General features: G+C 38.2%; 1 protein-coding gene across 2 annotated transcripts in view; it reads right to left on the bottom strand.

Moving 5' to 3' along the window:
- Positions 1–1,122: 1,122 nt before the first annotated feature.
- LOC150083762 (juvenile hormone esterase-like) overlaps positions 1,123–14,471 on the bottom strand; it is a 36,829-nt gene continuing 23,480 nt past the window's right edge. Inside the window, exons 4-11 of one of the 2 annotated variants that reach the window (XM_090378204.1) lie at positions 12,913–13,098; positions 10,582–10,772; positions 10,246–10,414; positions 4,949–5,142; positions 4,694–4,850; positions 4,328–4,457; positions 3,306–3,422; positions 1,123–1,755 (exon numbers count right to left, since the gene is read on the bottom strand). In XM_090378204.1, the coding sequence (XP_090234330.1) occupies positions 1,383–1,755; positions 3,306–3,422; positions 4,328–4,457; positions 4,694–4,850; positions 4,949–5,142; positions 10,246–10,414; positions 10,582–10,772; positions 12,913–13,098 (1,517 nt within the window). In that variant the 3' untranslated portion in view covers positions 1,123–1,382. The remainder of the gene's footprint in view (positions 1,756–3,305; positions 3,423–4,327; positions 4,458–4,693; positions 4,851–4,948; positions 5,143–10,245; positions 10,415–10,581; positions 10,773–12,912; positions 13,099–14,471) is intronic. The other variant, XM_090378205.1, reaches the window with a different exon arrangement.

Below are 14,471 nucleotides of genomic sequence, written 5' to 3' on the forward strand. Positions count from 1 at the left end.
CATGTTTTTGATAGGGGTACTGTAACTGCGCAGAGATACTGAGAACAGATCCTCGAACCCTATGTGCGTCAATAAAGATTATCTTCTTCTTATTAGGAGTGCGATTGACTCAATTTTTTTCATGCACGGCAAAACGACTGCACATAGAGCTCAAGTTATGGAGGAATATCTTGAAACTGAAGATATACAACGACTGCCGTGACCAGCACGATCAACAGACTTAAATCCGATGAAACATCTGTGGGACGCCTTTGGGCGTCGTATTGCACGTCGACAGCCAACTCCTCGGTTACTTGGTCAGCTAAGGTCTGTGCTGGTAGAAGAATGGAATTTGTTGCCACAGAATCTTACAGACATCCTTATATCGAGCATGGTCCACCACTTGTCTGGTGTTTAGCCGTTGGAGAGTATGCGCCATACTGATGTCATGTGACCATGTTTACGAGCATCTTCTGTCGCCTTGTGTAATGTGATCGTTTTTATAATTCTTATACAACCCTTATAAATGTCCCTTACAGGCCTGTCCAAAATTTCTCGCTGTCTCCTCATTTCATCTATGGTACACCACCATACGAAATTTTGTCCCACTTCATGGCAAGATGAAAGAGTTACACCACGTTTTCTGTTAATTTTTTCGAGCAGTGTACAGTATATGAGTATATTACCCTCATATCCAAGAATCAGAAGCGTTTTTGATCATTGCCAGCGTGTGTGTGTGTGTGTGTGTGTGTGTGTGTGTGTGTCACATCTGATATTATTTTATTGTCTTGTGGAATCTATGCCACAGTTAACGATAGACATTATCCAAATAACCAGTAGAAGTTTTATCGTATTCTGTAACACAACTTTATTGCCACTTGTTAGGAGTATTTTCCGGAAACTGGAGCAAGGGATCGAAATTGGATTTTTCATCCAAATTTTATATGCAATACTGATGACACACACTCTATTTGGATTCTATACCGCCGGTCATTATTTATTAATCGCTGGTAAGTTCAGTTCGAAATCAATGTAACATAAATGTATTGTATTTTGGCTCAAATTATGAATTGAACGATTTCGGCAATATGGAACTCTGAGATATTGTTTGGGCAAAAATATTTATTTTAGAAACTGTTTTCTTTTCCAAATTCAATAAAAACTCGATTTTCATTGTACAACATGCCAAAGAAAGATGTCAGCGATTCTTATGACTGGATGGTTTGAGCAATTGGCAAAGGGGGCGGGGGAGAGGAGATTAAAACAGAGAGAAACAAGAAACTGTGTTTAGCCTATTTTACACAACCTTCATTCAAACTAATCGATTAGAGTCTGTTTCTAATCCAAAAAAATAAATGTTTCTGTACACATTTTGTATTATCCTTGATACAAGAATTGTCTTTTCAGTATAACGTCGACCCTGACATCCGAGACTGACTCTCCGGGCTGGCTTTAAAACTTTGGCTTTTCTTTTGATTGTACAAGATGGTGAGCAAGACGATCACTAACACTAGCAGAGAGATGGCCACAGCGACCATAGCCCATGCCAGAGTTCGGTACACAGATTCTCCCACTTGGGCCTGAACTAGTGGACTTGTGCTAGGAGTTGCCAGACCTGCTAATACTGGAAGGTGGCGCTGCCAGAGTTCTACTTCACGTTCCCTGTATCCGGTTTGTTGATTAATAAGCTGCCGATCAATTTGATAGTACGAAGGTCTCTCTGAATGATAGGCGCTCCAAGGCGGGTATTCGTAGTTCAACAATTCTGGCGCTTTCCTGGAAAATAAGTTCAGGAAATGGTGGGTTAGAAACTGAATTTGAAAGAATATATTTCAATGTAGAAATATTAATTAGCAACATTTGTAATTAAAAGTCATTTTCTTTTTTTCACTGGAAATGGCGGTATTGTATCTAATGAATAAAAGATGTACAATGATTTCCTTAGTGTGGCTACAATTGCTCTGAAATAAAGTAATGAACGCTCTTGAAACGTGGAACATTGTTTTCCAAAGCATGTGAGTATTAGTTCTTATAATGAACTTGAAAAACTCTGTTAATCTATTACTTGGTTCAAAGAATGAAGATTTTTGTCTAAGTTTAATATAACGTAAAATTGCAACGGCATTCTTTCAATATTCCTGTTTCTTATTAACGTCTCTAACGACTTTCATGTACACCAATAACCGCAGTTCTTACCAGTGATATACAGTAAAGCTTCACAACAAGACTTCATTAATTAGATGATCCCCTTGCCCATTCCAATGAGGCAACGTCATTTATGGGTTGAAAAAAAAGCACACTCCATTATGACGCGGGGAACTTTCATGGGCTTTTTTCACAACGTGAATGAGTTAGGCGGTCTCAGGCGAGGACAGCGTTTTCTCCTGAAGTTTTCGGGAGAAAACTCCAAGAGAAAAACAGGAAAATCGACCACAGTACACGCATTACGAAACATAATACATATGCGCAATATGGTCTGATGTGCTTAAAACCACACAAAAACAATGATTAGTCACCAGACAGAACCGAAAACAGCTACACGATATTTTGCTTGAAGAATGGCTACAAGCAATGGCTACATTTTTTTTTCTCATAAAATAACTTAGAATCATGCTGCGCCGCACACTTGCTGTTATTCGAAACCAAGGTGGCCATATTCCATACTGAATAAATGTTCGTATTTTTTTCGCTAGTGTGTGTGTGTGTGTATTACCTTTTACATATCGTTTCTTTTAATTTATGATACCAATTACAGTTAGAAATAATCGCCATGTTCATAACTCATGTGAACACCACAGATAAAAGTAACAAAAGCTGTAAACAGCTATCTACATGTCAAAAGGCGTTTGCAGGATGGAGTGAATCAATTAGACCTTAAAGTATTTGTTGATACTCACATTCCGTTTCAGAATTTTGAGGCCAGGCCTCGGTGCTCCCAAAAGGGAAAGGTTTCACCCCTTCCCTATGCCTTACCACCACCTATCATGTGCTAATACACCTTGGTCCCTCATATATGACGAGGCAACACGGTGTATTGTCATATACAATATTTCTATTTGCTGTTTCAAATTGAGTTCAAATCAGAATTTGGATGTTGTAAAAGAAATCGTTATTGAGCAATAAGAAATCATAAGAGAGCCTTTTTAGAAATTCGCACCAGGAAAGTATATCAATTCCAGGAAAGTATTTATAGTACAGAAAGGAGAATGAAGAGAAAAGAGATCCCAGGAGAATATGCCGAAGAAAGCCATTTCCGTAAGACAGAGGATAGACCAGTACACTGCCAGCTGTTCTTCAAGAGGTAGAAAAGGATAAAACGAGATTACCGTGAGTCCAGCGCTATCTGTTGTAGAAGTGGTACGCTGAATTTCGGATCGATTTGATAGTTATGTGGTCCGTAGAAATTCCGCCAACAGTCCTCGATCGGAGGACAAGTAGGTTTTCTGTAAAATGAAAAAGGCAATTAACATCATATTGACAGTGTAAAAATACTGAGGATGATACCCATTAAACCCCTTAAGATCTCTAAGTGGCAAGATCTTTGTCTTAAGATCATGACAAAATCTTTTTAAGATCTTTAGTATCTCCTAAGTGTGCTATATAACATCGGGCTCTGAACAATTTATAAAAATATAATAAAAGAACAATGTAGGAAAGTATTGTAACCATTATAATAACTCTAAGCAAACACATTTAGCAGGAGGCATGAGAGGATATTTTCATGTATTTCTTTTTTTTTTAAATACTGCAATATTCTTGAGAGTGAGTCATCACAACGTATTTATTAAGTTGTTCTTAATAGATAAACCTAATGTTTATAAATTAGAGGAAAAAATGTTATTTTGAATACGGAAAGATCAGAATCACCCTAGCCACTCCCTGAGGAGTAATCAGATAGATGAGAAGTTTCCCTTATTAAGAGAAACTTCTCGTCTATCTGATTACTTGTACAATAATACAAGAAACTTAAGGCGAGATATGGCAGATGATTCAATTTAATCTATTGCTTGCAAAATTACCTTTTACATCTTTTAATGTAAACTTGAATTTGAACATCTTTTAATGTAAACCACGAGGTCCTCAAGGATTTGTTACGTATAACAGCGTTCACATGGAACGTAGGAATATCAAACAGATGAACTGGCAGAGATACCTATCCAGGCATCCGCAGGTTAGACATCTCTAAAGCAAAATGTGAAGTGTATGCAACGAGTGTGCGGTACACTTATAAACTACTCATAACAAATTGACTCCAATCATTAAACATTAAGTTCCATTTCGCAAAGATAGATTTTTTTTTGTTCTTATTACTAAATTGTAAACTTTTAATTATAGCAAGCCCACTTACCCATATCTGGCAAAGTCTGTCCATAGTGTTACGATGCGGTCACTCACTAAAGAATCCATATTGGACTGAGGTCGAAGACCAGGTTGAGTCAGATTGAACAAATACAGAAGTTCATCTCCACGGGACACGCCTGCAAGACAGTCCTGGGCGTCAGATAGTTTTCTATTTGCTCGTAATAGTTATACAATACTTAAATATATATATATACTTAAATATATACTTAAATATATAAATATACAATACTGTGCAGCATAAGCCATAGGCTTTCTTGCACCATACGGTCGTTACTAATACTAATAATACTAAATATCAAGTAGAAGTAAATTTGTTTTCCACTACTGTAAGGAGTGTAGGAACAATATTTACCTGGATCAAAGCCCAGTAGAGGCGGCGTGACCTCGAGGTCCAGTAAACTGTTCACCCCTCGATATTCAAAGGTATACATATAAGTGGGTCCGTCCCTTGATGAATATATCTTTGCCATTTGGTCGTTGCAAGACACGAACATAGCATCAGTGGACATCTGCGGATGACAAATAAATGATGCTTTTTGGGTTATCAAAAAAGAAAGAAAATGTTTAACTTACAACCAATAATTGAAATATTTTAACCTTAACTTACATTGATAAAGGATCGAAGAACCTGAGAAATGTCTGTAGGAGTTACGTGGCTAAAATACTCAAACAGTACCGTCTCAACCACAGCATCGCTACTTTCTCGAATGTTGGTAGCTGTCTGTAGGAATGCGGGGATGAGGATGGTCTTCAGGTAATTGGGATCGTCGCGAATTACATCCCGATAGCTGTTGATTAATACTGAAAGACAAATGGTGTATTTTAACTGCCGTAAAGCACAAAAAAGATCCAATCACATTTAAAATAATTTAATTTGTTTTGTTTTTTAATGTATTCCGCCAGTACGGTAATAGATTCGTGAACACATTGGCAACATTTCAAATGGCACATTTCTAACACATTACATTATATAAATTTCTGTTTATACTTCGATACAGTTACATATGGTCAGAGGTTGTTGTTGTAGGGTTTTAGGAACATTGCCGACTAAAAACATATCGCTCCGTAAACTACGTGTGTTCTTTGATCGATTTTCTATTTGCTGGACAAAAAATGAGCGTTATCGGGAGGAAAAGCCATACTACCCTCGACTGAGACCGACTAACTCAGCCACGTTTTGAAAAAGACCCATAAAATTTCTCACGACATCGACAGGACTTAACTCAAGTCGTTTTCACCCAATGTGGGGAGGGTGGCGATTCTACCAACTGTACTACACACGAGGGCAAGGTTAGAGGATTTACAGTACAGTATCGAGAGAATACAAGAATAGCACCGTATTTAGCAATCGCCTGGACTAGAACCACAATCAACTCAAATGAGTGTAGTACTGTACCCTCGCGTTTGATCACTCAGTTACGGTGATTTACGTCATAGGTTTTTATCTTAATTTGAGAGAGAGAGAGAGAGCACGGAAGGATTTATAAACGTGTTCAACATGATAAGATCCAAATTACCCTATTTTGGCTCTCGTGGGTAATCACCGTCCGCTCCACACCAAGTGGTAAAGATCTGAGGTCGAGTCAATGACGCGAGAAATTTTCATAGGCCTTCTTCAAAACGTCGCTGAGTTAGTCGGTCTCAGACGAGGGTAGCATGGTTTTTCTCTCAGTAACTCGAGTTTTTCATCCAGAGACACGATATACCAGAACACGCGCAATTTACAGACATATACACTGTGCTGCTACTTTTTTAGGTACTGTGCACACAAACGATTTGTCCCACAACGTTGCAAGTCACATGACCACAGTTGTGGATATAAATGCAGCAGAACAACCATAGTAAAAATGGGGAAAAGGAGTGATCTAACAGACTTCGAACGTGGCATGGTAGTAGGTGCAAGACGTGCTGGACGAAGCAACTCTGAGACGGCAGTTCTGAACTTTTCACGCAAGACAGTTTCAACGATGTATGGAGAATGGTGCAATGAACAGAAAACATCCTCTCAACGGCACTCCTGTGAAAGAAAATCGCTTGTTGATGAGAGAGCTCAGAGGAGGATGGTTAGAATTGTGCAAGCAAACAGACGGGCCACAATGTCGCACATCACGTCAGAATACAACCTTGGTGCGCGGAACAAAATATCGCAATGGACCACTAGTCGCACTTTGTCGCGAATGGGCTACAACAGCCGACGGCCACATCGCGTACCTTTGTTATCAATGAAGAACAAGAGAGCACGCCTCCTGTGGGCACAGCAACACCAGCACTGGACTATCAAGGATTTGAAAACAGTTGCTTGGTCTGACGAGTCAAAGGTTCCTGGATTATCATGTTGATGGAAGGCTCAGAATTTGGCGAAAACAACATGATTCCATGTACCCGTCATGTCTGACGACTACTGTGCAAGGTGGTGGGGGCAGTGTTATGGTGTTTGGAATGTTTTCTTGGCACACGTTGGGTCCATTAATATTCATAGATTCACGTCTGAATGCCACATCGTACCTAAACAGCGTTGCTGACCAAGTGCATCTGTTCATGTTCACAGTTTATCCTCAGTCAGATGTTTACTTCCAGAAGGATAATGCGCCGGTGCACCAAGCCTGAATCACTATGGAATGGTTCCAGGAACATGACAATGACTTTTTTTTTCTGCCCGCTCAGTCCCCTGGATCTCAATCCTATTGAACATCTTTGGAATGAGCTGTAAAGGACTGTTCGCTGCAGGCCTACACCTCCGTCGAATCTCAAGGAACTGCGTGACACACTCATGTCTGCATGGTACTCCATTCCTGCATAACATTTTCAGCATCTTGTTCAATCCATGCCTAGAATTCAAGCTGTTTTGAAGGCTACAGGAGGCAGAACACGCTACTAGGTAGGTGTACCTAATAAAGTGACAGCACAGTGTATATACGGCGCAATATGGCCTAAGTTGCTAATGCCTCTCTAACGCCTTACAACGACAACAACCGTATTTTCTGGACTATGAGACACATCTGACCATACGAAACACTCGAGTTTTGGAAGGAAAATTTTGATAAAAAAATATATTTTATTGCATCTATCAAAAATTTCACAAGTGCTTACTAAACAAAATATCGGTGTAGAACGAATTTACTCGTACTAGAGTCCCAAAAATTCACTACTATCGCATTCTTCAATGCCGATGTCGTGCTTCAAAGAGGACATCATTTTCATTACTAACAAGAGCATTGTTCATTCTAAATTTCTTGTGGTTTTGAGAAGGGACTAGGTTTCATTGAACTTTTCATGGAAGTAAAGGACGAGCTCTTGTGAGACGTGTGTAATTTCTCACATATTGTAGAATATTGTACTTAGTATGCCTTTGCACAATATTGTACCTTTATTGTACCTAGTATGCCTTCGCACCACAATATGTACAGGAATTTTAGACATTTTAGAGGAAAAAGAGTGGGTCCTATGGTCCGGAAAATACAGAAATAACTTTACAAATATTCAGATCACGAGGGAACAGTTACCGCTTGATGTCAGTAGGCAGAAACACTGATGACAAATCGTTTATTATTATTATTTATTTAGTTTATTGCTTTTTTACATTCACCCCTGTACAGTTTGTAAGCTAGAGGGGTGCAGATTTGATAGTTACATAGGCTATTTGTTGAATTAGAATAATATTTACAACTTAAAATATTGATTTACAATAATACTTAAACTTATATAGAATGTTATTTGATATACGCATATATGTAATGGAATTAATATAGAAAGAATTGAGTAAGTGAGACTCTAGAAAGGAATATTCGGGAAATTTCATTAAGCTGGAGGTAACATTTGAAGATCGAAAAAACTGGCGTTGAAATTGTTGCCGGTTTTGAACAGAGAGAGCAAAAGAAAGAAAGAAAGAAAGAAAGAAAGCGGTGAATTGTTGAATCAGCCGGTTGCCGGTTTAATCTTTAGACTCTTTGTTGTTGTTTTTGTCAAACCGACAACCCGCCTCCGACATAAAAAACGGCTAGTTGGTAAACCCAATCCAAATATACATAGAAAGTTTAAAGTGGGGAACATCGGGTAAAACAGAATCAAATGCATAATAATATACTAAGCAAGCTTTGCATTAGCAACGCCTATCTAATACCTCCTAACCTTTTGCCCGTACAGCCTATGGAAGGAGGTATGGACTTCACAAGGTGTTCCATGTGTGTAGTGCTACCTAAGCGTTGCACAATGTGTTCAGCAATGCCTGCACATTGCCATGTGGGCCTGACATGCAAAGTCAGCTAAGTGTACATTGAGAAACAGTGAACTTATCTGCTCACTATTATCATGGTTAACATTTTTAAAATGGATACATATGACAAGGTTGGATTTTTTGTATTTCCAGAAAATTAATTCTTCAGATTCTCAATCGCTTTCTTCTCTTGCTCAATGAGTTCTGCCAAGCCTCTTCCTCCTTCTTTTCGAGCTATGGTCAGTCTCTCTGCCGCAAATTTGAGGTGGTGTTGGCGGCTCTTGATCGTCACTGTCCTTGTCTTTCTCATGATTTCCTCCAGCCCAGTGTTAGTCAATTCCTGTGATCCCAAAGGAATACATTCACTGAGACTGCAACCCTGCGCAGGTAGCACAGTGGTATCGTCACCGTCCTCCCCACACCGGGTGGAAAAGGCCTGTGTTCGAATCCCGTCGATGACGCGAGGAACTTTAATGCGCTTTTTTCACCCAGTGGCTGAGTTAGTCGGTCTCAGGCGTAGATAGCAAGGTTTTTCTCCCCAGTAACAGGGGTTTTTTCGTCCAGCAAAACAGGCAAATCGACCATACAACATACGCAATTTACAGACACAAATACGGGTTAATGTATTTAATTACGGGCAACCCTAAAATAATAATAATAATAATAATAATAATTCACTGAGACTGCAGAGGTGTTTATGGCTTTAACTGTGTTCCCTCCGCTCAGCTTCGCTTTGAGCAAAGCTGAACGAAACTTTGTTTATTATTATACAATAAAATATTGTATTTAAAGACTAAATGCACAAGGCATAATTCTATATGGGTTTAAATTAACTATATAATATCGGTGTAGATACACCATAGTTTACCCATAAATTAAACTACGTATGTAGTGTAAAGGCATCGTTTTAATTATATGCCTTGTGCATTTAGTCTTTAAATACAGTATCAATTCACCATTTGGCATCTCTCATATTGTGGAATTAACTTCGCAAATGTGACAGCATGTTTGCATTACCCGGGTACCTGTCCACCCACCGATGATAGGCCAGAAAACCTTGAAACGGTGCCTTTTGGGTGGTTGTGCCCACTGAGAATAAGTAACAGCAGTCTTCTCTATTAGAGATGCGTTACTTATTCGAAGTAGCAATACCTGGTATCTCGTTGTGAAAGTGTTTTTGTTTTGTTTGAAGTTTTGTGGCGCAAAAAGTGCTTCGGCTATATTGCGTCGTTGTGAAGGTAGCCACAATATGAGATATAATTAAAACGATGCCTATACACTAAGTACGTAGTTTAATTTTATGGGTTAACTATGGTGTATATACACCGATATTATATATACTATACAATAAAATACAGTTAATTGGGCAGCAGTATTGCTATTTTGTTCCATCAACTATCGCTATTTTGTTCCACCAACTATCGCGATTTTGTATTCACAGCTTCAAAAAATATTTATGCTTCTAGAAAATTAGCTGTGTTTTATCGAATCCTCATCATACGCTTGCTGCAGCAATCTTAGAGTTCACACGCAGACTACTTTTTTTAACAGCACCTTTCACATAAATATATCTAACATGACTTTGCACGTCTCATGATTTTCCATCAAGGGAGATTAATTATATTTTTTATATATTTTGAATTAACATTTAATGTACATTTTAAACGACATAAGATGAAAATCGAACTCACGTGGGTAAAACAATGCTCCATCGTCCCTGTTTATCCCCGTCATCATAGGCACCTTGCGATAGTTTCCCAAAGATAAAACTTTCGAGACATCATCAGGAAGGAATTTTGGTTCAGATCCTTCTGATCTCTCAACCACGGGAACGGCTCGAAGGGGGAAGTCTTCAAACACCTGTTGTGAGAGAATTATCATTATTTGGAAGCATTACATTTCATCGATTAATTCACATTATTCCCCAGTGCCACGTTGTGATTACTTCCCAACGATAACTGCAGTATTTATAATATTTTGCTTCTTTTTAATATACACATGTAGTGTATATATAAATAACCTCTTACCTTTAGTTCCGACTGAGCGATTAAAAGGTTTTGAAACGGTATCCCACGTAGACACTCCACTAATTCTTCTGTGTCGCTGCGTTCGCAGGTAACTCTTTTGGCTACTTGCTGGGCGTACTGTAGGGGTTCTTTCTCAATGGCCCAGTTACAAAGAGCAGAACCACTCTGTAGTATGACCCGATCGAAAAGACCTGATAAAATGAATTCGAAACGGTTAATAGCAGACAATAACTAAAAGTTTGGAATCACTTTCATTTTTCTTAATTTTCGAAGTTTTTATTAAAATAGAGCAACTTGTTTACCAATCTTTATTCAAATATTTTCTATTATGTATAAAAATCATAAAATTATGTACCAGGTACGTAATCCAGCAGGCGTTGAAAATGTCTTTATATTCCTTGTAACATATATGCCACGTGTTGTATTTCTCATCTCGTTACTGTATTACAGATGTTACAAACTGAATTCGTTCTACCATCTCCATAACATGGAGATGGTAGAACGAATGTGGAATAAAGTTTTCAATGTCAAAACTTGGATAATATTTAAGAAATTTCTAGAACATTTGAGAATGAATGTTCCAGAAAGGTGTAGAAGCCACTCAATGTGGTAGAACTTTTAGATAACTCTAAGAATATTTTAGAAAACTGAAGTATTGTTTTATATTTATAGAAGATTCTAGATGATTCTAGAGTGTTTCGCAATAATATAAATCGAGGAGTAAGAGCTGTAACTCATAAAATCGAATACCCATCATTCAGAAAGAGTGCTTCGTGTAAGCTTTGTGTGTTTCGTGATAAACATGGCAAGAAATAAGGAACAGAGTGTTGAAAAAATAAGTGCTATTATAACTCTGTATAAAGCATTTATCCCATGACAAGTATTGGCAGAAAAACTAGGTGTTTCATTTAAAGCAGTACTGTACAAACTACCATTCGATGATTCAAGGATACTGGTAGTTTAAAGGAGAAACCACGATCAGGAAGACGGCGCGTAACAACGGAAGCAGAAGATAAGACCATAACACTGATTTCTAAACGCCGACTTTATGCACCTGAAATCGGAACTGAGTTCAACAGGAACAGAGAAACTCTCGTATCTACATCCAATGTGAAACTTCTTCTTAAACAAGCAGAAGTGCGTGGTTGTGTAGCTTTCCACTAACTTTCCACGTGGTTGTTTTTCCACTCTTCAATAGCCCAATATTGATGGCTAAGAGCCATCAACATTGGGCTATTGAAGAGTGGAAAAACTTACTGTGGACGGATGAATCCAAATATGAAATTTTTGGATCCAAGCGTAGAGTTTACAGTTTAGCTTGTGAGATTATCAACTAAAGAAAAAAATAATAATTGTGCCATATTGTTTAGTTAAACATGTTAGTGGTTCCGTCATGATCTGGGGTTGCTTTTGTTTTTCTGAAGTGGGTGACATCGTCAGAATTGAAGGAATTTTAAGAAAAGTAGGTTATAAAACATTATTGAACATAATGCTTTCCTCCTCAAAATTCCACAAAAATTTCCTCCACAAAGTCGAAGTCCTCTGGACTTCGGACTTTGTGAAACAAATTTTATATTTCAACGAGACGATGACCCGAAGCAAAGCTCTTAGCTGTGCAAGGACCTTCTGGCAACTAAACAACAGAGTGGTGTATTGCGAATTATGGCATGGCCACCCGAATTGCCTGACTTAAACGCAATAGAGCTTTAATGGATCATTTGGACCATCAAGTCCGTGAAATCTGCCCATCTTCACAAAATTCACGGGAACCCTTGCAGATCGCTTGTTAATATATGCTATAGTTGCTAACATTAATCATTTCAATATTTTTTGCTATCAATTTTTCAACGCTTAATAAAAAAAAAATCTTAAATACGTCGTAGTGTGTTGTTTTTTGTATTAAACCTGACATTGTCATAGCTAATTTCAAAAAAATTAACGAAAACTGTTGTCATATGCTGTGAATACAAACTTTTAGGCTGGACTGGTAAATATCACACTGATACAGGATGTCTATTCATAAATTCTTAGTGTAAGACAGGGGTTAGACAAAACGTAAAAGTACAATGTTACTAAATGCAAACAGTACAGACACAGAAAATGCGTTATGTGTTAGTAATGTTTGCATTCGCATAAATTTTAAATTTAAAATCAACACTTTTTTACAGTTCATTAATTCATTTTTCACTTCCAAAGTTGACTTCAACTTAACTGAAAACAAACGCTGGATTTCTGTTATGATAAGCATAGAATTTCGAAGTTACATAAGTCGGTGTTATTCCTTATTAAACAGAGTGCTAAAGCTCTCTCTGAAATTTTACTTTCGCTCACCTTGACTCCGCGGCGATATAAGGTGTAGAGAAATGCTTGCTGCCCCTGCGCCATATCCAAACAACGTAATCGAACTACGATCTCCACCAAACCTCTCGATATGTTCCCGAACCCATTGAAGAGCCAACACTTGATCGTAAAGACCGATATTCCCTGGTGCTACAGAATCACCTGTACTTAGAAAACCTGCAAAAAAAATTTTTAAATCATTAAAAGATTGAGCTTATCGGTATATCGATTTTTGGACATCAATTTCAGTAGATATAACAATGATATAATAGATTAATATCACAAAACACAGTATTTGATACAATTTGTTCAAAATCGGGGTCTTGGGGGGAAGAACAGCCTCTTCTAAGATTCACCACTTAGTATATCTAAATTTAAGGAGAGATTGGATAAGCACTTGAAAGAAGTTGGTATGCGAGATTTGTCTCTCTCTCTCTCTCTCTCTCTCTCTCTCTCTCTCTCTCTCTCTCTCTCTCTCTGATTAAGCTTGTCTCCTTGTATCATTAAACCAACCATACAAAAAACAGAATTTTGCTATACTGTTTAAAAAATACCTTGTACCTGTCTGACCAACGCACCAATGATGGCAAATTATTAGACAAGTCAAACCTACCTTAGCAATCAAGAAGTTTGAAGTGTTACAACTGACCCGGGTCCTACATATTAATGCGAAAATTACGTAGGAACAAGGGTATATCAGCACTACCAGTCTATCTATCACATTTTGCCTTAGAATTGTCAGCACTTTTTAGGAAGAAAGTATGCAATTATTTTAAAATATTTTTCCAGACTTCGTGAACTCCACCCCCACCCTCGACTCGATCGAACCTGTCCTTTTCGCTGCTAGGTGGGACTCAACCCATATTTGTTCCAGATCTGAGCTCACCCAGCGTATGCTGGAATCAAGTTCCACGGAATACTTTTTGCTTTCTAAGTTGTCAATAATCTTTTAAACTCTTCCTATTGACTGTTTAGGTTTCAGTTATTTTAAGTGTAAAAAGAGAAATGAAAATAATACTTGTGCGTGTTTGTGATTTCTGGTTTTATCTAATAGGTAGCAGCATTGAGTGTTTCGACTTGAGTGTTTTGGTTTCTTTCAAAGCAGTAAACATACACATAGATGATAAGTAGGATCAACGAAGCTCTTTCACGTGCGTTTCAGGCAACGAATTCTCATAGGTTTCGCTTTCCCTGAAGGAGATGGCTGATATCTGAACCTTATCACTCGATATCATAGCTGTACTTGTCTTTTTCACACCTGTGCACCACGCTGATACTTTCTAAACATACATTTATCTTTTAACCTCTTACCAACAATATGTTATCTTATCTCTATTCTGGAGCGATCCGTCCATATAAGTCAAACAGGCAGTCGCCTAGAAAACCAAAAACCTCAGCCTCAATCTGCACTTGGTGTTTGGAGTTGTTTGGCCTAGGACGCCAGATGTTCGCAGCTGGTCAAGAGCCGCTTTTGCATGGTTGTCAAGGGCACCATTGTCGGCAGGTAATCTAGGACTACCCCCTCCCCCCGTTTCCATTGCTTTCGTTAT

This window comes from Mastigoproctus giganteus, chromosome 7 (assembly GCF_048544385.1).
Source record: "Mastigoproctus giganteus isolate SK-2022 chromosome 7, ASM4854438v1, whole genome shotgun sequence".
NCBI lineage: Eukaryota > Metazoa > Arthropoda > Arachnida > Uropygi > Thelyphonidae > Mastigoproctus > Mastigoproctus giganteus.